At 49.0% G+C, this 22,760-nt stretch overlaps 5 protein-coding genes across 5 annotated transcripts; 3 read left to right on the forward strand and 2 right to left on the reverse strand.

Annotated features, from left to right (window-relative positions):
* Nucleotides 1-283: 283 nt before the first annotated feature.
* Nucleotides 284-5,941, reverse strand: LOC128724121 (thioester-containing protein 1 allele R1-like). The gene is made up of 12 exons (XM_053817886.1): nucleotides 5,886-5,941; nucleotides 5,066-5,246; nucleotides 4,628-4,990; nucleotides 3,831-4,558; nucleotides 3,488-3,749; nucleotides 3,190-3,414; nucleotides 3,048-3,090; nucleotides 2,788-2,974; nucleotides 2,403-2,707; nucleotides 724-2,333; nucleotides 498-651; nucleotides 284-432 (listed from the first exon to the last, which is right to left on the reverse strand). Exons 1-12 carry the CDS (start codon nucleotides 5,939-5,941, stop codon nucleotides 395-397), a joined length of 4,152 nt encoding a protein of 1,383 aa, XP_053673861.1. The 3' UTR covers nucleotides 284-394.
* Nucleotides 5,942-6,264: 323 nt separating this feature from the next.
* LOC128724123 (alpha-1-inhibitor 3-like) lies at nucleotides 6,265-11,015 on the reverse strand. The gene is made up of 12 exons (XM_053817887.1): nucleotides 10,918-11,015; nucleotides 10,656-10,833; nucleotides 10,222-10,581; nucleotides 9,412-10,142; nucleotides 9,080-9,341; nucleotides 8,802-9,017; nucleotides 8,690-8,732; nucleotides 8,498-8,615; nucleotides 7,879-8,426; nucleotides 6,569-7,815; nucleotides 6,354-6,507; nucleotides 6,265-6,290 (listed from the first exon to the last, which is right to left on the reverse strand). The coding sequence occupies exons 1-12, from the start codon at nucleotides 11,013-11,015 to the stop codon at nucleotides 6,265-6,267; spliced, it is 3,981 nt and encodes a 1,326-aa protein (XP_053673862.1).
* A 985-nt stretch (nucleotides 11,016-12,000) lies between these two features.
* Nucleotides 12,001-17,022, forward strand: LOC128727285 (uncharacterized). The gene is made up of 7 exons (XM_053821181.1): nucleotides 12,001-12,103; nucleotides 12,191-12,367; nucleotides 12,444-13,117; nucleotides 13,187-13,333; nucleotides 13,410-16,303; nucleotides 16,375-16,564; nucleotides 16,643-17,022. The coding sequence occupies exons 1-7, from the start codon at nucleotides 12,085-12,087 to the stop codon at nucleotides 16,928-16,930; spliced, it is 4,389 nt and encodes a 1,462-aa protein (XP_053677156.1). The 5' UTR covers nucleotides 12,001-12,084; the 3' UTR covers nucleotides 16,931-17,022.
* A 323-nt stretch (nucleotides 17,023-17,345) lies between these two features.
* LOC128722917 (zinc carboxypeptidase-like) lies at nucleotides 17,346-18,936 on the forward strand. Its single transcript, XM_053816609.1, has 5 exons — nucleotides 17,346-17,501; nucleotides 17,594-17,730; nucleotides 17,806-18,275; nucleotides 18,357-18,647; nucleotides 18,737-18,936. The coding sequence occupies exons 1-5, from the start codon at nucleotides 17,346-17,348 to the stop codon at nucleotides 18,934-18,936; spliced, it is 1,254 nt and encodes a 417-aa protein (XP_053672584.1).
* Nucleotides 18,937-19,424: 488 nt separating this feature from the next.
* Nucleotides 19,425-22,700, forward strand: LOC128724124 (zinc carboxypeptidase A 1-like). The gene is made up of 8 exons (XM_053817888.1): nucleotides 19,425-19,577; nucleotides 19,650-20,553; nucleotides 20,653-20,847; nucleotides 21,316-21,439; nucleotides 21,512-21,893; nucleotides 21,958-22,045; nucleotides 22,110-22,400; nucleotides 22,472-22,700. Exons 1-8 carry the CDS (start codon nucleotides 19,425-19,427, stop codon nucleotides 22,663-22,665), a joined length of 2,331 nt encoding a protein of 776 aa, XP_053673863.1. The 3' UTR covers nucleotides 22,666-22,700.
* The last annotated feature ends 60 nt before the right edge of the window (nucleotides 22,701-22,760 follow it).

Here is a 22,760-nt window from a genome sequence, read left to right on the forward strand (position 1 = left end):
TTACTGTACACAATTGATCTGGGGATTTTGCTCCGCGATCAATGCGAGCTGATTCTATGCTTTCAGAGACGCCGCAAATGCCGGGAAAACCCAGATCAGAAAATAGGTTGGGAGAAATTTCCCCACCCACCGGCGGTCGAGATACATTTCCGCGTAATAGGAGGGTATGCAAGGTCATCGTTTGTGTGCGATTAAAACATGAAGCTCACACGTTCATCGAAAACGACATGCGGGGAGTAAAAACACGTAATGAGCGCTGTTACTTCACATAAATGTTGTGGTTTTATTGTTTGCATCTTTTATCACATTACATCGAAAAGCGTTGTGGTTAGTGCCGTTGAACAAATGCTAATCCTCGTTTTTTATCCCGCTGCAATCTCCGATCGATGAATAATTATGCAGCAATATTGTAGAATGATCGCGCACAACGAGCTACGAAATTAAGAAAAAACACAATAAGTAATTGGACACGTGCCAGCTCACCCTCAAACACTTACTGTTGTCGTAATAGTCGTAAATGATAACATTCGCGGGTTTAGCATTCTCCACCTCGTGCTTCTGAAACGCTGCCAGCTCAAGGTTCACCATCTTCTCGCCGATGTTATCAAAGTACAAAACAACCGTCGTATCACCTCGCTTTGTTTCTACCTTCTGCAAAAAGAAACATCATCGTCAATCGGTTAGGGGTTAGTGATTTCCACAGCAACCATTCGCGATACGCACCTTAACCAGTGCATGCTTCTTCAGTTGTTCTAGTGTATCGTTCTCGACGATGAACCCACTCGGCATGTCCACCTCCATAACGGCCATGTTCGACACGGCTTGATCTTCCTTCGGAATAAAGCATGTCGATACAGATAGATCGATGTAGCCCTTCAACGATCCTTTCTTGGCCAAGGGATGCAGCGTGAAGCGTGGGCTACTGTCCTCTTTCTTGATGTTGTATTTGTAGGACAGCTGGAACAGAGCACACCCGGCACCGGTAGCCATCATTTCCACATCTTTCGTTTCTTCCGGCAGCTCGTGCTTCTGCAGCACCAGCACATTGTCACGATCGACGGTGACGTGTTTCTCAATCCCGGATGGAAGCGTTACTTTCACCGAAATGTTCGCCTCCGAAGAGGACAACTGTGCCGCTATTTCAGCAAGCGCCTGCAATCCGACCACCGTGTCCTGAGTAGACTGGAAACCGCCCATGTCGTTACGCTGCGAAACCAACCACTTCATGATGGGTAAACCTTCCAGCATGTCGTATGCTTTCAACGTGGCCAACAGTCCATACGCACTCATCTCGACATCCACCGAGCAGGGCCGGTGCCAACACCTGAACTCGTCGCTTTTAGACGATTCCACAATCGGTTTGCTCCACCACAAGTAATCTCCCTCCTGCTTTGCTTTTGTGCGAAGACTAGCCAACACTTCAGTTTTTAGAGAATGATCGGCTATTTGCAGAGCGTATGCTACCAGCGAGTGCGCATAGATGTCATTCAGCTCGGAAATGTGATCCTGAATGTAAGCCAAGGCCTTGTTGATTGTCGGTTTGTATTTTTCACCCAACTCCGCACTCGCCAGAAATGCTACCACTGTGTAGGCGGTAAGAGCGATTCCCGATCCAGAACCACCCTGCATGTCCTTGTGGCAGATCGTGCCAACTTCCGGGAATGACCCATCGGCCGCCTGGACTGTGGTAAGCCAGAATAACGCCTTGTCGATGACGTTCTCCTCGATCGTGATGTGCTTTGCTGCTTGCTGGAAGGACTTCGCCACGAATGCCGTCAACCAGGTGCTGCCGCTTTTATCACTCTCACCAAACGCACTGAATGATCCATCCTGATGCTTGTACGTGAGCTCTCGTTGATAGCCTACCAACATGCAGTTCTTCGCTTTGCTCTCGACTGTCACGGACAAACGTCCGCACGCCTTCAGGTAATCCAACACCAAAATGCAGGGCACGAAATTGAGCATGTTTTGTTCACCACACCCGAATGGCATCCGTATAAGTGATTCAAGATTTTCAATCGACGATCCTAGCACATCGCCAATTACGGATATCTCAACTTTCGTCGAATTCGGCACTGCATCCTCCGGTATGTCGACGTTGAACGTTTGCTGGACCTCTTTCGCCGAACGCAGATCGATCAGTAATGCCTTGTTGACGTACTGTGGTAGCCCTTCCGGCTCCACAAGTAGCTGCCTTTCAATGGCATCACCCGCTAAAGGACATTTAGCCATCAGCTTCAGCGTAATGTGCCCCACCTTTTCTGGTTTGATCGTGAATGAAAATGTTTTTCCGCTATTGCAAGGCACCAAAGATTTTACCTGTCGATTATTGTCTGAGGGATAGGGGTAAAAAAATAAATTTATCCTAAAAAGCACATTTACATTGACATCGAACTGCTCACCTTCATGCACGTTAGCACCGTTTTCATCAGATATGAATGCAAATTCATTGTCCTTGTTGAAGAACACAACATCTACAGCTTGATCAGCATCGGTGTAGTTGAATACGATCACCGGTATGCGTACGGATTCTCCCAGCTTCACCGAATATGGTAGGTCGATCGAAAGGAAAAACGGTAGAAACACATTTATCTTCGAAGGAGCGTCCACCAGTCCAATGCCACGGGTCTTGCTGAGCGCGAATCCCGTGATGATCCAGGACGTTATCGTGTCGGGCACGATTTTTTTAATGCACTCCTCTTCCTTACTGAAACAATGAAACGATAAAACGATTTGCAAGATTATATTTCTTGATTCCTAGTTCCAATCGATAGTTACATTACTCACCAGGATTTTATGCTTTCCCATATCCACGTCTCAGGAAATTTAGTTCGAACCGCCGGTTGGCTGGAATCTACCGAAGCAACAATATTATCAGCCATTTTCATTTGGCAACTTCGCATCATCACTGGAGGGGCTCCAAATCCTCCCATCGGAGAGGCACATGCAAACAACGCCGCCTCTGGAAATATGCCTGTTTAAGAGAAACGAGAATTTTACATCTGTAGGTGATGTAAACGTAAAAACCTTAAAACTAGGAAGCTTACGTATAGGAACTAGTCGATTTGACAATAACACCGCACCAGCATCCTGGAAAATAGATCAAAAATTTGACCATTTATTCTGGAAACATATTCCACATTGGAATAATCCTATCTGATTGTTCCTTTTAAAGAATCTTTTTCGTACCTGACAATCGGACAGATCGTCCCATCCACCGCGATAGCTTTTCGCCGATTCATACTGTTCTAGCTGTTGCACTACATCGTCACGAACGATATCGTTTCCGGACTTCAGCAGCAGAACGCTCTGATCCACCGCTAGCAGCCCGACGTATGAATCTTTTCCCGCTCGTATATCAATGTCGATCGATTCTCCCGGTTGCACTTCGTCCTTAGATAGGCTTAGATGGATCTAGGAAAAGCGTCATTTAATTACAGCTTCCATTTCCGCTTGCACTATCAGCGCTTAGTAGCCCGGTACTCACCTCGTTTTCAAATACACCTTTAAACGTGACCTTGGTACAGCTGGTGACGATATACCCTGTGTTGCTAATGTAATGCATCAACAGCTTCGCACGCGGAACCATGCGGTACGTTGATGAAAGTGTAATACTGACTGTGTTTGAATCTGAACCATGAACTGAACCAGCCGCCAGCAGCTCACCTCCTGACAGTAGAGTATACGCCACAAATTTCAGTGGTTTTGTACAAGCCACCACAAACTTTAACTCCTTTCCTAGCGAGGGTCTGGTAAAAGAGGAAAAATTATTGCTCTCATTGCACACACAATGTATCGCATGATGTTTCATGCAGTGGAAATGTACATACTCTTTTTCAGTAAGGTTCGCCTGCATTAGCGCATCTTGATGTGCGCGGGGTTTGTTAATTCCCTGGATGTAGTGGTTCTTGCCTCGATACAGTACCTCCACGCTTAGATAATCGAAATCGAACTTATCCAGATCGACGCTTAGTTTAACCATGCCATCGTTGTCTAGCGTCGAGGATTGCTGAAACAAAGCTATGTTGGAATTTCGCAACGAAATCTCTATTTTTTCGGTGCTATCCTGCACGGGGCTGCCATCCGGGTGCGACACCTGAACCCAGGCATTGTACGGTAGTCCGGGAAAATAGGGCGATTCTTCAATCAAACGAAAATTGTAACGATGCTCGTGCAACACCACATTGGTGGATCCTTTCTGCGTGCGCCCAGTCAGCGTTTCGCACACTTCCGCATCGATCGCAAGCTCCCGAATATATGCCATCGATTTGAGAATCCCCTTCAAGTCGATCTCCACGATCGCCTTGCCATCGATCGGTTGCACCTTCTGGCAGAACATTGTAGATTGGTTTACGCTGCGTCCGAAGAATCCATAATTCGGCGTGCTCTGCTTCACAGACAACTTCAGCTCTCCAACCACTGGCTTGCCGTAGGTGTATTTCGAATTGATGACCACCTTCAGCAGATCATCATCGAGGAACGTGTAACCGGGGCTTTCCACCGTCACCTCGTACGTTGGCAGAACGTACTTATCGACATCGAACGTTTTAGATTGTTTCTGTTCAAAGGTCAATTTTGCTTAGTGACTCTCGTGCTCTTTGCCGCCCAGCACACCCGGCATACTTACCACTCCATGAACATCGACGAATATGGTCCACTCGCCGAGTACAGGTTCCGTTGAGAGTGGAAGTTCCGCTTCGAAAACTCCCAGTTCGCTTACCGAGACGTTGCTCCATTGCTGAATTCGATTGGCTTTGCCGTCACAAACGTAAACGGTCGCTGCATTGTCCACTGAAAGTGGCTTCATATCGCGATCCACCAACAGCACCCGGTAACGTATGGCATCACCCGGTTTGTACACAGACTTATCGGTTTGAATCAAAACGGAGCAATACTTGTTGTCATAGTCTAGTGCGGCCTTTTTCTGAAAGACAATTCCCGAAAGCCCTTCCACGACCAGATCGTAGTCTTTTTCTTCAATATTACCAATCTAAGGTGGGAGGAAGAAAAATCCGCGATTATTTTACACCCCTAGATCATTATCATCTTCTAGCTAATTGCTCACCGGAAGACAAATGATGCGTGAATCATTGCTGGATAACGTCACGTCTTCGCTTTTGATGGTTGTACCTTCCGTTACGATGGATATACGGAATGCAATTGGGGTCTTTACATCGAACGTCGTAACCGCCACGCGGTAATCCGAATTTGATCGAATTATTCTGGAACCAACGATGGAGTAATTGCTGGGGACAGAATAATAAACACCAAATTTGTATTTTGGGAGAAGAAAAAATACCCCCACAGTGAAACGTTGCTTCCCACGAAAATTCACGCATGACTCATCCGCTAAAATAGATGATATCATTTCTTGCGTAATGTCAAAAATTTGCGTCGAAGTTACGCAAATGTTGCGTTTGCTCACCCATTTTTATCGTTCTCTTGCACTGGCTGGGATCGTTGCCCCACATTTTCAAACGGTTTTGCTATTCCGAACATTTTTGCTTCTGTAAACAGTAAATACTAAACTCACAAGAAAACCACACTGGCCGAATAGATTCACTCTTCTATCTGAAACAGTACTGACACTCCCGGCCGGCCAAATGGTTGTATTTATCTCTTCTCAGCTCGTGAACAACCGGCATCGTGATGTGAGTGAACACGCTATAATCAAAACAAAAACATAAAGTGCTACGCGAGCGCGATGATGAGCGAGTGTGCGCAACTGCGAGAATCGTGACGCTTGCTGGCGTCTCGCATACAAACTGAAGCCGGCTGAAGCCACTCTGTAGTGATGGAAAACAAACGTGACCTTGAAATTGCATGTGGTACGAAGCACGACGCATTCAAAAAAAAAACATCGCCATGATTCATCCCTAGTGTACTAGGATACACTGAAGAAAATGTAGCTATGATTGTAACAGCGAATGTCCGACGTCATTATTGTGTAAGTGTAAATTATGCTGCAATGACTGACTTGGTTTTTGCCTTTCAATTGCACGAACAATATCAAAGATTACTTCTAAACAGTGAAATAAAAATGCAAATAACGGTAGTTTGTTTGAAATTTTCTGCACAATTAGTATCGGAAACGGAAATCGTACCGCTTTATTATACGAAAACCGAATTTACAAAACATCGCACAGCATAAAGTTACTCGCTAATGAATGCATATTGCATACTTCACGGCGTCTAAAAATAGTCAACACTTTCAACGCTGCATACAACATTTAATTTATTACAAATGGTGCATTGTGCATTCCATTAAAATTCAAATGCTTCGATTACGTCTGAAAATACATAATAAAATCATGTAAATTATTTATAAACCTGACGTATCGCATACAGCATACCTTTCGTGTCAAAGGAGAAGAGATAAACCAATCCTCTTAGCATCTCCGGCATCGTGAAACGAGACATGGCCTTTACGGTACAGCAAAATTCTGCCACCTCTTCGGTGTCCCACACAAGCGCCAGCTCGGTATTGTTGTTCATAACGTTAACGCTCTATCGAAAGAAGTTTAGAGAATTACATTCCCTTTTTTGATCTTAGCATTTGTCTACTTACTTTGGTGCCATTATCGTATTCCGCATTCCGTTGGTCAAGTTCGTAGCCGGTGGGTAAATCAATAGCTACCATCAACAATTTCGATTGGTAGGCGTTCCGTGGATGTGCAAGAATGCATACTAGCAACGATAGCTCACGCTGTACAGAAGCGGTTTTCTGAATTTGAACACCAACAGAACTGCTGCTGTTGGTTGGAACGCTGTACCTCAAGGCTAGCTTTATTAAAAGTAATCCTGTTCCTCTTGCCGTTACTCTTACATCGGTGGTACCATCCGGCAAGCTGACCGTTTGCAAGAGATCCTGGTTAGACGCGTTCACTTCAAATCGATGGCTTCCTGCTTCGATGAAGAGTTTGGCAGGAGATTTAGGAATTTTTAAACGGAACATGGCCAGTCCACGCAGAGCAACGATCTTATCCAGCGATGGAACGCAACGTTCCCCCGAAAGGCTATGCTTTTGGATCCACTGGGCAATGCGAACCAGCTCCAGTTGTTCGATAGCATTTGCCTTCAAATTTGCTAGCAACGCGTACGCTGTAGCTTCTTGGTTTCGTTTTTCATTCGGAGACGGCTGCGTTACTCTCCAAAAACGATACACTCCTTCAACCACGGCAAGTTTGTTCAGTTTTTCCAGCACTTCCGTTCGCTGGGGATGGTCGATGAGCGCAAGCAGGTAGCTTACCTTTGCCAGCACATAAACATCCCGTATGTCTGAGCTCAGCAGTAGGGTGACGGTTTTGTTTATAAGCGATTCGTAACGAGCGGAAAACTTGTGATCTACGAAGGCAAACAACACGCTACTGGCAAGGGAAAGTTCCTTTCCACCAGTGCGCTGAATGTGTGGATGCGCGATCGCGCAACTCTCGTTGAAGCTACCATCATCTCGGCTTTGTTCCGCGAGCCAGTCTAACGCGTCGATCATCACCACATCTGCCACTGGAACGTAAGCAGAGAGCTTGGACAGTGCTTCCACGGTAGCGGCCGTGAACCATACACCACCGCACTGATGGACATAGCCAAACATGCTGAACGATCCATCTTCTAAGCGAAACTGCAGCAGTTGCTGATGCGCTGCTTCCAAATAGGATATGAATTTCTCGTTGCTTCCCTGCTGCAGACGTTGCGCTTGCAGTAAGTATTCGTATATTGCCATCGTTGTTTGCAGGTACATCAGGCTTTCCTCTCCATTGCCATGCGACGCGGTAAGCAAATGCTCCAAATCGAACTGGTTCAGGTTAAGGAACGATCCTGCAACTCAACACATTAGTAAAGCTTCTTTGGGCTATATAAACGCATCAAGTCAAGTCTTACCAACCAACGAAAGGGTGACAGCTTCGAAGTGATTTGTCGTTCGATTGACGTTGTGTACCGGCAGCGAAAGGTTAAAACTCAACTTGCTTTGTGTGGGAAAATTGAGCAATCGAACATCTTCGATCGTTTTCATCACGCCTTCCGGATGTACTGCGATCGATCGGATCATATGGTCGATTGTAGCCCCCCGAGCACCTTTCACGATAATTTCCACTGGTAACGTGCCGAGTCGGGTTGCGTGAAGCTTCAAACGAACGCTCTTGGTTGTTCCTTGCTCTAGGAATATAGGCGTCACTGGGAGCATATCTCGCATCTCCAGCGTCACATTGACCGGTTTGCCGTTGTTGTGCACCAAACAATGCACCGTAACCTCCTCGAAGCATTTGATCGACGAAGGTGCATGCAGTTGCGCAAAGATGCGCTTCGTAGGTTTCACGCGCAGCGGTTTTTCCAAAATTTGCAATCCATAGACGCGACCCACCGAGAATCCAGTCACATGCCAAGTTGTTAGGGTGTCGGGTAGTTTTTTCACTACGGAACCCTTCCCACTACAAGAAAGCAAGAAGTGAATAGTTTTCTTAGTGCTACCGATAAACTATTTCACGCAGAACATGCTTACTTTGGCACTGCGAGGGACTCCCATATCCAAGTTTCGGGGAAATCCTCGCGCACAGTAACTTCTTTATGCGGCGCAGATCTACGCTCGAAATCAACAAACGAATGGGGTACAAATCCAACTGAAAGATCGACGAAGTAAAACATGTTCATGAAAAGATGTTCGTTTCGGGTACACAAACTCGCGCTCGTTTACCGTCAGGAAGGTATCCATCGGTTATCAATTTTACCCCGACACTCTGGTTTGGTTGAAATGGAAGTAGAAATTATGGTCATGTATAAGACGCGTGCGCAAAACCAATACTCACGCCGAAACTATCGTGGCTAAGCCACGGACTCGAGGAGTCTTCTTGTGATCGAAGTGCATTCTCCAGCTTTTTCACAGAAATGTCATTGCTCGCTACCGTCCCGTAGTTGATACGTTCGTCAACGCCCAACAACCCAACGAAGGCGCCTTCTTCAGCGCTTATGTTAAATTTGTACGCATCCTTGTTCGGCTCCGTGGGGGTTTGCGTAATGATCAGCTGGAAGCATACATTCAGTCGAGTGAAAATCTTCCATACTCCTTGCACCGGCGAATACCTACCGAATTTTTGGGTGGTAAAAAATGCACCACACTAGAAACGCTCAATATTTTGCCATCCTCTAGCACGGTATACACCAACAACCTCATCTGTGGGAGCATCTGGGGTCGTGCTTTTAAAACTAAATGATGGGTATTTCCGGGCTTCAGAGACTCCAGTAGGCCACTTTCGCTTACTTTCCCACGAGTTATTCCCACGTAGTAGATCCTCATGAGCTTCACGTTCGAATGGATGTCGACGGTAATGTTACGATGGACAACGTAGCTAAAACGGGTTACAAAACGTCTTTGATTGTTGCCTGGTTGCTTGGCAGCGTTACCGTGTGGGTACTAACTATGCTTGGCGTGTGTAGATCGCTAGGTAATCGAGACTTCGGTCTTCGTAAGCTGGATAAGCGAACATCAGCTCATATGTGTTGTTCTTGTAGACACCTTCCACGTCGACCTCAACCGTGTCAAGCGTAGTGTTGATTGAAAACTTGACGATTCCATTGACGTTGGTTTTAAGCGACATCAAGTTGGTGATCACTTCGTCCTCATGGTTTTTCAGGACCCTGTACAGAATCGTAACGTGCCTGTTCTGCAGCGGCGTTTCGTGCACGTTTGTAAGCCGAACTTTCATCTGCATCGCCAGCCCCGGATAGAAGGCATCGTTTCGATCCACGACCTCCATAGTTACACCCTGCGAGTTGTACACCGTGAACTGGCTGATGACGTTGTAACTAACGCCCGTCAGGCCCTCCGTCACCGTGACATCAAACCAGACAGTTCGTTCTTCGGTGCAGTTTGGCGCAACAATTGCGGTTGGGAAATCCACCAGAACCGTCCCATCGATAGGGACCTGTTTCCGTCCCACTTCCTTCGTTTGTGAAGGATAGTTGTTGTAATTGGCGCGTACCACTACCGTGGCAGTTCCCCGAACGGATCCTCCATGGGCGTAGTTTGCCGCGAGCTTCAGGAACATTCGCGGCTCGTCGCAATTAAAATACGCATTTGGGACGCTCAGGGTGCTGATTTTAAACAACGGTAGCGTGTACTCCTCTACATGGAACGAGTCTTTGTAGCTCTTTAAGTACAGAATGTGCGGAGGTCATTCACACAACAGCTCATGGGATCTTTACAAAAATAAACTCAACTCAACTCACTTGATCGTTCACTAAGGTGCTGATCGTCCATAACCCAGCCGATGTGTATTGTGCCAGCTGAAAACTACCCTCAAACACTCCGCTTTGAAGTGTGACATTAAGCCATTGCCTCATGCGGTACCTGTCCGGGTCGGTGATGAAAATGCTGGGTCTGACGGCATTCCACACCGGCGTCGTGTCTGGGAAAAGGAACACCACACGAAACTGAACCCTGTCGCCGGGTTTGTACACCTGCTTATCCGTTTGAAACAGCACCAGGTAGCTCTTTTCGGTGTACTCCAGCTCGGTGGCATTTAGGAAGCGACTCTGCTGCTCATCCCAAACCTTCAACCGATAGCTTCCCATCTGCATGCTGTCCAGCTGTGAAGATTGCACAATAAAACCCCCGTGTCCTCGTGAGCGTAAAGGCACATAAACTTCCACCGGGCACTTACGTAAACTTCCACCTTTCTGATCTCGTTAGGATTCACGTCTACCGATGTTGATCCCAAAACGGCGTCACTAGCGTTGACAATTTCACACCGAAACCGCTGCTTGCTCGTGGCAACATTTGTCACCACCAAATCGTACGTCGAATGTGGACGCACCATACGGGGTGCCAGTATCACGTACCTAAACCGGGCATCACCGGCTCGATTAGTTTTGCCAGACAAGTGTCAGACTCGATGGGCAGGCCTCTATCGCCTGCCGACTCACCTTTGACCGGCGCAATCTTGTGGGATTCCCAGCGCGAAGTAAAACACCAGGAACGCCCGAATCCACGTTAACTCCATCTCGCGCAGTCCCATCCGCATGCTGCGGGTTAAGAACAGACACTGGTACTTCGATGCAGTCGTCTGGGGTACCGCCTGTGCATGATTATGCAACGACGCGATCAGTACGTTGGGTTGTATGAAAAATATTGCTCAGTGCTTACATTGTTTAGCGGTTATCGAGTAACGATCATTACGCCAAATTTCGTTTCGGGCACTGTCTTATGTCATGTTCGATTTTATGCATGATGCTTTTTTTTATAAATTACACCCCATATTGTTCGATAGTAGATGAAACCTCCTCCAGTCATAAATGAACGAAACGCACTGTACAAGTTGATTAGCATGCCTACTGAGTTTGCATACAAGTCTGTACGTTGCGTTACCAGCCTGCAAATATTCATGCGGGTTCACGAAAACGATGGGACATTTTTTCTACTTATGTAAACTTTTCTAAGTTGGCGATGCTTTTAAAGAAACTATTCACTGCCACTGTTCATTGGGAAGTTCATTTTCAAATGTTCGTTTACAGTTCTATTCCCAGTAAAGTATTGTATACAATACATTGATTAAACATCACGTTTCATCGCGTGATTAATAAAACAAGCATTTAACATTTTCCGGTTAAGGCAATCGAACTTGCTTCTTAACGCTGCATCTGTGGTTCACAGATTCCGAACGCCGAGAAAACGATGGTGGCTTATGTACGCTACACACCGCAACATTGTTACAACGGGTCAATGAACTGGCTACTACCCGAGATCGCTAAAACAAGGCGGTTCCGCGTTTTCGGCAGATCCTTTCGTTCGCATAACAACGCGTCGTGCCAGCGAACGCAATTATCAATGCACCGATGCACCAAGCTATCTGCAGTTTGCACCATGTTTGAACATAAATGTTGCCTCGACTGATGACCCACTATGCTCCTGTGGCAAAGGCAAGGTAAACAATTGGCACGGCATTCGCGATAAGCAAACGCCTTAAAAGTCGCCCAACGCTCGATCCCTGTGAGCAGTTGGCCGGTTGGCGTCCTTTGGTGGCGTTCGAAAAGGTTACGACAGGAGCGAACGAGATCAGTGCGAAATTCGGATCGGTGAGCGTGTTGTGTGCGATGAAGTGGTTAGTACTAGGTGAGTTTGAAAGCAATTCAAAGTTAGCCACCATCATGGAGTAGATATCCTGAATGGGGTTTTTGTTTATTGAAACTGTATTTCTAGCGTTTGCCCTGGTGGCGGCTACGAGCTGGGCCCACGGAAGCGTGGTTAAAAGTGTTTTCTTTGGCACGGGCACCGAGGAGTACGTGTATCAGTATGTGCTGGATGTGACAACTGGCGTGTTTGAACCAGAATATGGTTCGATGTACCAGGTGAAGGCGTACATGCACGTTCGACCAGGTATTGTAGCAAGGATAACTGCTTAAACTGTGTGCGGGTTCTCAAGCTGCTATGTGGTCCTACATTCCTCCAATAGATCCCTCCGGAAATGGTACGTTTGTGTACTTCGCCGACCCGAAGGTGTTCCTGTACACGGGCTCTCTCCCCATACCGGTGGAACCGACGGCGGAGAACTACACCCAGTACGTCAAGCAGGCGGAAGTCTTCGTGCAGCCTTTCTACGTGACCTACGATAAGTTCGGTCTAGTGCAGGAGGTGTTCACCACCAAGACGGACGTGCTATGGAGCGTCAACTTGAAGAAGAGTGTGGCGAGCTTGATGCAGCTGCCTGTCGACAAGATCCCGACGAAAAAGTTCGTCAAACCGTTCGTGTTCACTGAAAGCGAAGAGACCGTGTTCGGAAAGGTCAACGTTACCTACGCGGTGCATTCGGTCAACGAGAAGGTGCAGATTGTGAAGACACCGGACTATGAATCGTTCACCCACCAGCCGTACGATGTGTACGCCAACATTGAGCCATTCCACGTGTACCACAACTGGACCACGTGGAACTCGGTGCTACCGGTGGTGGAGTACGAGCTGACGTTTGCGAAGGATGGCGTACATGTGAAGAACGTGCACTCCGAGAGCACTAAGTACGTGCAGCCGTTCACCGTGGAGGGTCAGAAGCAGTTCGTCACCACCAAGCAGTCGCTGGTGTACTTGGAAACCGTTGCTCCGAGCAAGACGTTTGAGTTCTCTGGCTTCCCCGTAAGTGACGATGATGCTAGGTGCTTGGAACGGGATAGCGATTAACATAAATTCCATCCAATTGTCCAGATGTACCACCACGTGCACTACGAAACGCCTGAGTCGGTGTTCGAAGAGACGTATCCGACCATTTCTACCATCAGCCCGGTTGTAGACATTTCCACCGTCGGTACCAAGGTGCAGGTGATGTTGTACGAAGCTGTCCAGTATCTGCAGGTAAGCCTACCTACGGCACTTGACCCTCAGACAGCAGTGCAAAACAAAGTTTGGTTTTGATTCTTCCCGGAAATAGGAAAACCCAATCAACCATCACGAAACCGACACGAAGCATGGACTCGTGATAACGCGCATCATCGAAGCGCTGAAGCCGTTCACCGTCGAGAACTACGCTCAGTTCTGGACGGTGCTGACGAAATCGACCACCCCGAAGGATCTGATGGCGGTGGACATTTTCTACAAGGTGTTGCCCTCGGTCGGAACCAAGTACTCGGTGCAGTTCGTGATGGATATGGTGAAGAACCACAAGGTCAAGGAATCGGTCGCCGCCGGAATGCTGTTTTCACTGGGTGTCAACGTACGCGCACCGTCTGTGGAGTTGCTGCACAGTGTCGAAGACTTTGTCAACTTTGCCAACTACGTTAAGCCCGATGTGGCCAGTGCCGCCATCCTCTCGTTCGGTACGATGGTGTACAAGACGTTCCAGCACGACGTACACTCGACGGAGATCGAGAAGTACATCAAGGTGTACTACAAGAAGCTGAAGGAGGCCAAGACGTTCGAGGAGCAGCTCGTGTGGCTGCACGGCTTGAAAAACATCCAGCTGGGTACGGTCGGAGAGCTGCTGGTACCGCTCGTGAAGGGCGAGCAGGTGTTAGAGCTGCCGTACGATCGCCACCTACAGGTGCACGTGATTTACGCGCTGATGGAAATCATGGAGCACGAGCACGACACGCTCTTCGAAGTCGTGTTCCCCGTTGTCGTCGATGAAACACTGCCGGTGGAGTTGCGCGTAGCCGCTGTGAAGGTGATCGTCGCGATGGAGGACGTACACTACCTCTCGAAGCTTGTCGCCTTCATGAAGGTGGAGACAGACCCGCATCTCTACTCGTACTTCGTCACGACCGTGCGCAGCGTGGTCAACTCGGACGTGTACTTCGGTACCGATTTCTACCACTACCTGCAACACGTGGTGGAGGAGTTTGTGCACTACGATCCGGCGGTCGAAACGAAGGGCTTCTTCTACGATTACCTAGATCACGAGCAGAAGGTTGGCAGCATCATCCGCGGTAACATGATCGCGGATGTGAAGTACAACAAGGTGAACCAGTTCTACGTCAGCTTCGCCCCGTACGTGATGGATCGCGTGTACGATCTCTACTCGGTGTACGTCAAGTTCGAGGGTGTGCACAATCCGCTCTCGCTCGTGTGGCCCAAGCTGTTCAACGTTGACCCGAAGACGGTCAATGAGCCGCTCACGAAGCACTACGAAAATGTGCCCGTTCACGTGGAGTTCACGTTCATGGCCAACGGTAAGGTCGTGTACACGAAGTACTTTAACGAGGAAACGATCAAGCAGTTCTACACGTACACCTACCTGACGGTGTTGAAGACTCTGCAGTACCAGTTTACCACCGTGCTGAATGTGGCCGATGTCGAGCTGTACACGCCGACGTACGATGGCGTTCCGGTGAAGGTTGATCTAAAGCTACCGCTTGTGTCCCAGTTCAAGTACAACGTTGTGGTCCCATCGACTACCAACCAGAATGAGGTGACGCTCACCGTCAACAGCTTCTTCCGCATGTGGATGCACGGGTACTACGGCGTGTCGGTGTACAATCCGTTTGCCCTCACCTGGCAGGGTAGCCGGCGTGTGCAGGCGTTTGACTTCAACGTACCACTGGTGTTCGACGTCATCTTCAACTTCCAGCAGAACTCGTTCAAGCTCGTCTGGACGAAGCACGCCAACGAAGTGTTGAACGTGGTCGGCTTCAAGTCGCACGTCAAGACGCAGGTTTTCGCCAAACCCGAAACGGACGTTGACTACCTCAAGACCAGCTGCCCTGTGTGCCATCACTACGAAACGGTCACCGCCGTTCCGGTGCCGAAGAAGAAGGACGTCGTGCTGTACGAATCGCACTCCAAGTACACCGGTCTGCACTTCTACCTGTCGATCTTCGACGTTGAGGTTCCACCAACGGTGAAGTACTACAAAACGCTCACCGATGTCTTCACGTCGGAGTTGTTCCACGAGCTGGAGCACGTAACCGTGTTCGATTTTGTGGCGAAATACTTCACCTGGTTCTACATGACCGTGCTCCCGCCCAAACCGACCTCCTACGGTGTCGTCGGTTACGTCAACCCATGCAAAATGTACCCCTTCGACAAGATGGAACTGACGTTCAAGGTCGACGGTGAGGTCATTCCGCACGAGCTGTGGACCACACCGGACTACCGGCAGTACGTGAAGTTCACCGCCGTCTTCAAGAAAACGGACGTGGTCGTTAACTACTGGGACGTCAACGTGTACTACACGCACGAGCACGGCACGTACTTCAAGACGGTCGGCATGCAGGTGACCCGTCAAACTCCCGGTGAGAAGAACATGAACGTTTGCATCGACTGGGTGAAGACCGTCGTGCCGGAATCGGTTCACGGAAAGCTCACGTACTTCCACGGTTACTCGTACGATCACAAGTGCGTGAAGGACGACATGGTTGTGTCGATCGAATGGACCGGCGCACAGTCGGAGGTCCAGAAGAACCTCACGCACGTCCCGTCTTTCCACACGGCTCCGACGTACTACTACCAGCAGTGCGTGCCACGCGTTCTGCCCTTCTTCGAGGGCTACTCTGTACCGGTGACGTACGAGTGCGCTGACGTCCACACCACGGTTCGGAAGTATCTCTACACCGTCGACTACCAGCACGTGTACCCGGCGTACGTGGAGTTTGTCAAGCCGTTCTGGTTCTGGGTGAAGCACGTTGTCCCCTCGTACTACCATGACGTCGATCAGTTCCACTTTGTGCCGGAAAATCGGTTCCTCGTCGATGTGGAGTACCCGATGTACTACACCCACCCGGTGGTGGACGTCGTTGTCAAGTCCGCCTACGAAACTGTCGCGTTCGATCACGTTCCCTATTACGATTGGGTGTGGGCGTTCCAACCGGAAAGCACCGTGTTCACCAAGTAAGCATGGCGATCGTACACGAGTACGCCTGTACACTGTAACACTGGGCTTTTGGTTGCCTTTTTCGCAGGTACTTTGAAGTGATGAAATCGTTCGGTTATGTGGACGCTTGCGTCGTGAATCCTGTCTATGAATATGCCCCGTACAAGTACACCGTCGGCAAGACGCCGGTCTACAACGAGTGGATCCTGTACGCCTCGGATCATCCCGTGTCCTACACTTGGGCCGTTTACGTGCAGAAGCTGGAGAAGAACCATGTGGTAAGTTAAGCGGGTGGCAGCAAATTGTTTACACCTCGTTTACAACGGTTTGCTTTTTCCCACCATCACCACCACCAGGCTTTCAAACTCGTCCTAAACGGTCACAGTGTGGTGGTACAGCCACTGTTCGGCAAGCAGTACGAGCATGTTCCAACCAAGTACACCTTCACGGTTGACAGTGAGCTGATGCATGCGCTCGAGCACGGAAGCGTTGATGGATATCCGTTCAAGTACTACTACGTCTACGACTCGATCGTCTTTGTCGTCCCGAACGTTTCGCTGTACGTCGTGTACGACGGATACCAGGTGCGGATTGAAACGGCAAAGACGGAAAATGTCGCACTCTACGGGCAGTGCTATGTCTAAGAGAGGGTTTTTGGTAGACGAACGAACGAAGAACGCTGTAACAAAAACTGGCTTTTCATTCGAATTTGAAATAAACGTACACAATTGATCAAAACCCCCCGTCAATGGCCAGTACAGTCCGATAGGACGGATTCGGATGACAATTCTAAACAGATCGCTCCCCCACAAAGCAAGGCTTCTTATCCACGTCGTACGTACGTTGATTGACAAACGCCGTCCAGTAGCGTATGGCTGCAATCAATCCGATCACTTGGTCGTGCTGATAAGCCACACCAAACAATTACCTCTGCACCTGTTATCTCAGACATTACATACCAGTATTTATAGCCAGCTTAAAGTTATTGCCGTATTAGGTATAAAAGAAGCGTGCCGGTCGTTGCGCTAGCTTCTATCGGTTCCGTTGGCCCGCTTAGAAATGATCTTCAGAGCCGCCGTTTTGCTGCTGTGCTGTGCTACCGGGTTGCTCCGGGGAGAGCAAGTCCGGTACGATAACTATCGTGTGTTTGAGGTGACGATCGCTACCCAAAAGCAGCTTGAAGCCTTCCAGTACTTGGAACAGTTCCCGGATGGCGTGAGTGTTTTTGAGCGATACGAACGTGCACAACCGCAAACGATGCACAGTGCTTAGAGTGACCCACGCTCGATCAATCTTCTCCGTTTCAGTATCTGTTTTGGGAATCTCCGGTGCAAACGAACATGAAAATCAACATTGTAGTGCCACCGCACAAGTACGCGGAGTTCGATGAGCTAGCTGCCAACCTGGCTGTGGCCCACCGTTTGAGAATTCCGAATCTCCAACAGTACGTGCGAAAGGATCGCGCGGAACGAGCCCGAGTCGTTGTTAGTTGATCTTCCTTCTTTCTGCTCTATCTTAGGCTCATCGATGATGAAAGTCCTCCGCGCAAACATAGACGCGCCTTCGGATGGGAAGACTATCAAACGCTGGAAGACATGTACACCTGGATCGATGAGAAGGTGGCCGAAAACCCGTCGGTAGTTTCGGTTCAAACCATCGGCCAATCGTACGAGGGACGTGACATGAAAGCGGTCAAGATCTCCTACAAAGCCGGCAACCCGGGTGTGTTTATCGAGTCGAACATCCATGCCCGCGAATGGATCACTTCGGCCACGGTGACTTGGGTGATGAACGAGTTCCTCACCTCGAACGATCCGAACGTGCGCCAGCTAGCGGAGAACTACGACTGGTACATTCTGCCGGTGGTGAATCCCGATGGTTTGAACTACACCAAAACCACCAACAGGATGTGGCGCAAGAACCGCTACCCGCACAGTGTGCTTTGCTACGGTGTGGACATGAACCGTAACTTCCCCGGACATTGGATGGGTAAGATCGTCCCGATCGACAGTCATTCACTGTGCAATGCGTTCAAAGAGTGAAGGTTTTGTGAACTCTCTATCGCTACAGAGGGTGGTGCTTCGGCTGTCCCATGCACGGATACCTACGCCGGACCGCAGGCAGGATCGGAAATCGAAACGCAAAACATCATGAACTACTTCGTGAGCGTTAAGGACAACATCCACGCGTACCTGTCGTTCCACTCGTACGGCCAGTACATTCTGTTCCCCTACGGACACCAGAACGCGGAGTATTCCGAGAACTACTACGACATGATGGAGATGGGTGAAGCGAGTGCCGTTGCCATCTACCGCCGGAATGGAACGGCCTACGAGTTTGGCACGACGGCTGATGTCTTGTGTATGTAGCGATCTCTAGCGAGCCAGCGACTTTGACGCAAATGTGCATCGTAACCTGCTCTAACCACTCTAACCGCTCTGGTTCCGCAGATATCGCATCAGGATCCTCGCCGGATTGGGCCCACGGAACGCACGGTACGCCCGTTGCCGCCACGTTCGAGTTCCGCGATAACGGATTCTACGGATTCATCCTTCCCGCGACTCAGATCATACCCAACGCGATGGAGGTGTTGGACGGTCTGGTGGCGTTCTTCAGCAAAGGAAAGGAAATCGGCTACTTCACGGTCTAATTACGCAATGCATTACGCGTTGTCGCTTGGTACAATAGGCGAGGATGATTAGATTAGCGTGAGAAGCGAATGCAATGGGTGATACATAAAAATAAAACATAGCACACCGATTGTTGTACAGCTGCTGCTGCTACTACTACCGAAACAACCGATCAATGCTACAATTTACGCGCCGGGTGATCAGTGTGTATTTGTCAAGAGTACGCCACGGCTGATAACGGGAGACAGAGATTTCTGACGCCGATAGCAGTCTCGATCCCTCGAACACGTGTTCGAGGGCGTGATTTCTAGCGATAGCTGTACGCACAATGTCGTCCGCGGTACATAAACAATATCGAATTAAATAACAGTAAACCACAGATAAGCGGAGACAAATTGTGTGTGCGAGCGAATCGGGAAAAAGGTTCCCACCATGAAGAATGGATGCCAGGTGTCGGGGTATAAAAGATGCTTCCCATCTACATCATTTCGAGCGAAAGTGTCTCAAAATGCAGTCACGCTGTATCGGTTTCCTTGCACTACTGCTGACCGTCGCCAGTGGTGAGCTAGTGCGGTACGATAATTACCAGCTTTTCCGTGTGTCGATCGACACCAACGAACAGTTGCAAACGCTGCAACAAGCAGAGATCCGTAGTGATGGGGTAAGTAGCGTTTCTCGCCCAACAAAGATCGAAGGAAACTGAAAACATTACGCCGTCTGTGCACGTTTGTAGTTCATTTTCCTAGACTCACCCACGCAAGTTCGGATGAACGTTAGCATCCTGGTTCCGCCGCACAAGCTGCCAGATTACTACCATCTTGCAACGGTCGTGAACCTTAGCTTGCAGCCTACTACGACAAACTTTCAAGCGATCCTTGACGCGGAAAACCCACCACGCAAGCATCAACGCAGTGAAGCGTTCGATTGGGAAGAGTATCAAACGTTGGAGGCAATTTACGAGTGGATCGATGGCTTAGCGTTGCAGTATCCTTCCGAACTGACCGTCCAGAGTATTGGCCAGTCGTACGAGGGCCGGGATATGAAGCTTGTGAAGCTTTCCTATCAATCGGGAAATCCGGGCATCTTCCTAGAGGCTAACATTCACGCGCGTGAATGGATCACCTCGGCAACGGCCACGTGGTTGCTGAATGAGCTGCTAACGTCGCAGGATCCGGCTGTACGTGAGCTGGCCACGTCGTACGATTGGTACATTCTGCCCGTCGCCAACCCGGATGGGTTCCACTACACCAAGTCTACTAACCGGTTGTGGCGAAAGAATCGCTACCCTCACAACATTCTCTGCCCGGGGGTGGATCTAAATCGCAACTTTCCGTACCACTGGATGGAAGGTGGCGCATCGCAGATCACATGCAACGACATCTATGCCGGACCGGAACCGGCTTCCGAGATCGAAACCCGAAACACGATCGAGTACTACGCATCGATCGTGGATCGGATCGAGCTGCATTTGCAGTTTCACTCGTACGGTCAGTACATTCTGCTGCCCTACGGGTACCAGGATGCCGACTATCCGGACAACTACGCGGATCAGATGGAAATAGCGGAGGCTGCCGCTATCGGGTTCGTTAGCCGATACAACACGCGGTACACGTTTGGCACAATTTCGGATGTGTTATGTAAGTTTGTCTTTTGTTTTTTTTTTTTGTCACGAATTCACTTCGATCGATCGATACGCTGCGAGATGCTATAAAAAAGTGCCGCCCATACCGTTACAGATGTCGATTCTGGCTCTACGACCGATTGGGCGCACGGTTATCACAAAACACCCCTGTCGATGTGCTTCGAGTTTCGTGATAATGGTCCGTACGGGTTCGTCCTACCTGCCGATCAAATAGTACCCAACGCCGAGGAGACTCTCGACGCTTTGATAGCCATGCTGGCAAAGGCCAAAACAATGGGCTACTTCCAGCGTACCTGAAGCACTTCAGACAATCCTGCCCATCAATCAAGCGTCCGGTGGACGTTTTTCAACAGCTCGCAACACCGGTAACAAAACACCTGGGTACCGGTGAGATAAACCCACTAGCGAGACGCTAACAAATAAGGAATATGATAAGATGCAATAAAAATGCAAACCTTCATCACGGTTGCCCGAACCAATCGACTCGCTAGTATTCATTTATGACCGGTGAGCTACGATGGCACCGAATCGGTTGCTAGCACTTACCTGCGTGGTGGTATTTCTTGCCAGTGTTCACGGCAAGTTGAGCTACGAAAATTATAGAGTGTACCGTCTTGACATCGATTCAAACGATCAGCTGTCTTTGCTCCAAAACCTGGAATCGTTACCGAATGGGGTATGTAAAAAAGGGATACATGTGCCTGAGTATGTAACGCCCGCAACGATGCGATTGTTCGCTTGCAGTACACATTCCTAGACTTCCCGGCGAAAATCGCTAGCAGCGTCGAAGTTGTGATCCCGCCGACTGAGACGAACAACGCGATCCGGCTGTTCAGCAAACATGGCATTCGATTCACGCTGCTTACCGACAACTTGCAACAGTACGTAGGAAATAAGTGCTGAACATCGGGGATACACGCTTTCGGTTACAAAACGCTACTGTGTCATTGTAGAATCATCAACAAGGAGCGTCCTGCGCGCAGACGAATGGAGGGCTTCGGTTGGGACGATTATCATACGTTAGAGGAGATTTACGAATGGATCGATGGCATGGTGGAACAGTACTCTGCCGTGCTGTCGGTGGACACGATCGGACAGACGTATGAAAACCGTGACATGAAAGTGATCAAACTTTCCTACAAAGCGGGCAACCAAGGGATCTTCATCGATGCTAACATTCATGCCCGCGAATGGATCACGTCGGCCACTGTTACGTGGGTTCTCAATGAGCTGCTCACTTCGGAAGATCCTCGAGTGCGGTACATCGCGGAGAACTACGATTGGTACATTGTCCCGGTCGCTAATCCGGATGGTTTTGCCTACACACACTCGACGGTAACAAGATGGACTTGATCATTGAAAGGAACATTCTAATGACTGACGTTATTACTTTTAAAAGGAACGTCTTTGGCGCAAAACGAGAACGCAACATAATCTGCTCTGTTATGGAACCGATCCCAATCGCAATTTTAACTTCCAGTGGAATAGTGCGTATTTTTTGCACCGCATAAATCGCGAAAACTGGAAATCAAATTTTCATTTCTATTCTAGACGGTGGAACCTCGACAACCCCTTGCTCGGATACCTATTCCGGTACCGCACCAGAGTCCGAAGTTGAAGTGAGCAATTTAACCACTTTCGTGCAATCGATCGCCGCAAACGTTCGCCTGTCGCTGTCGATTCATTCACGCGGCCAGTACATATTGTGTCCGTTTGGGTACAATAATGCTCCTCGGGCATTCAACCATCAGGATCTGATACAGGTTGGCCAGCGCGCTGCGGTCGATATGTACAAGCTCTACAACAAGCCCTACCGCGTGGGAACTACGGCCGAAGTTCTCTGTGAGTAATAGATGGTGCTCGTTTAGAGGTAGTCCTCCACTCAGACTAACCCATCCGATGTCTTCCCACAGATATTGCATCGGGAATTTCGGTAGATTGGGCGCATGCCGTTGCCGGCATCCCGTTGTCCTATACGTACGAGCTGCGCGATCAGGGAGAATTCGGATTCATACTGCCCGCTGAGCAAATCGTCCCTAACGCCGAAGAGCTACTGGAGGGTTTCATTGCCATGATTGATGAGGCCAAGATCCTCGGCTACATGTAACGATGCGATCGGCGATAATATGGTTGGGCGAAATCTCTGCCACAGTATCAATAAACACGTACCGAATATGTAAACAATAGTACGAGTGGTTTTAT

This window comes from Anopheles nili, chromosome 3 (assembly GCF_943737925.1).
Source record: "Anopheles nili chromosome 3, idAnoNiliSN_F5_01, whole genome shotgun sequence".
Taxonomy (NCBI): Eukaryota; Metazoa; Arthropoda; class Insecta; order Diptera; family Culicidae; genus Anopheles; species Anopheles nili.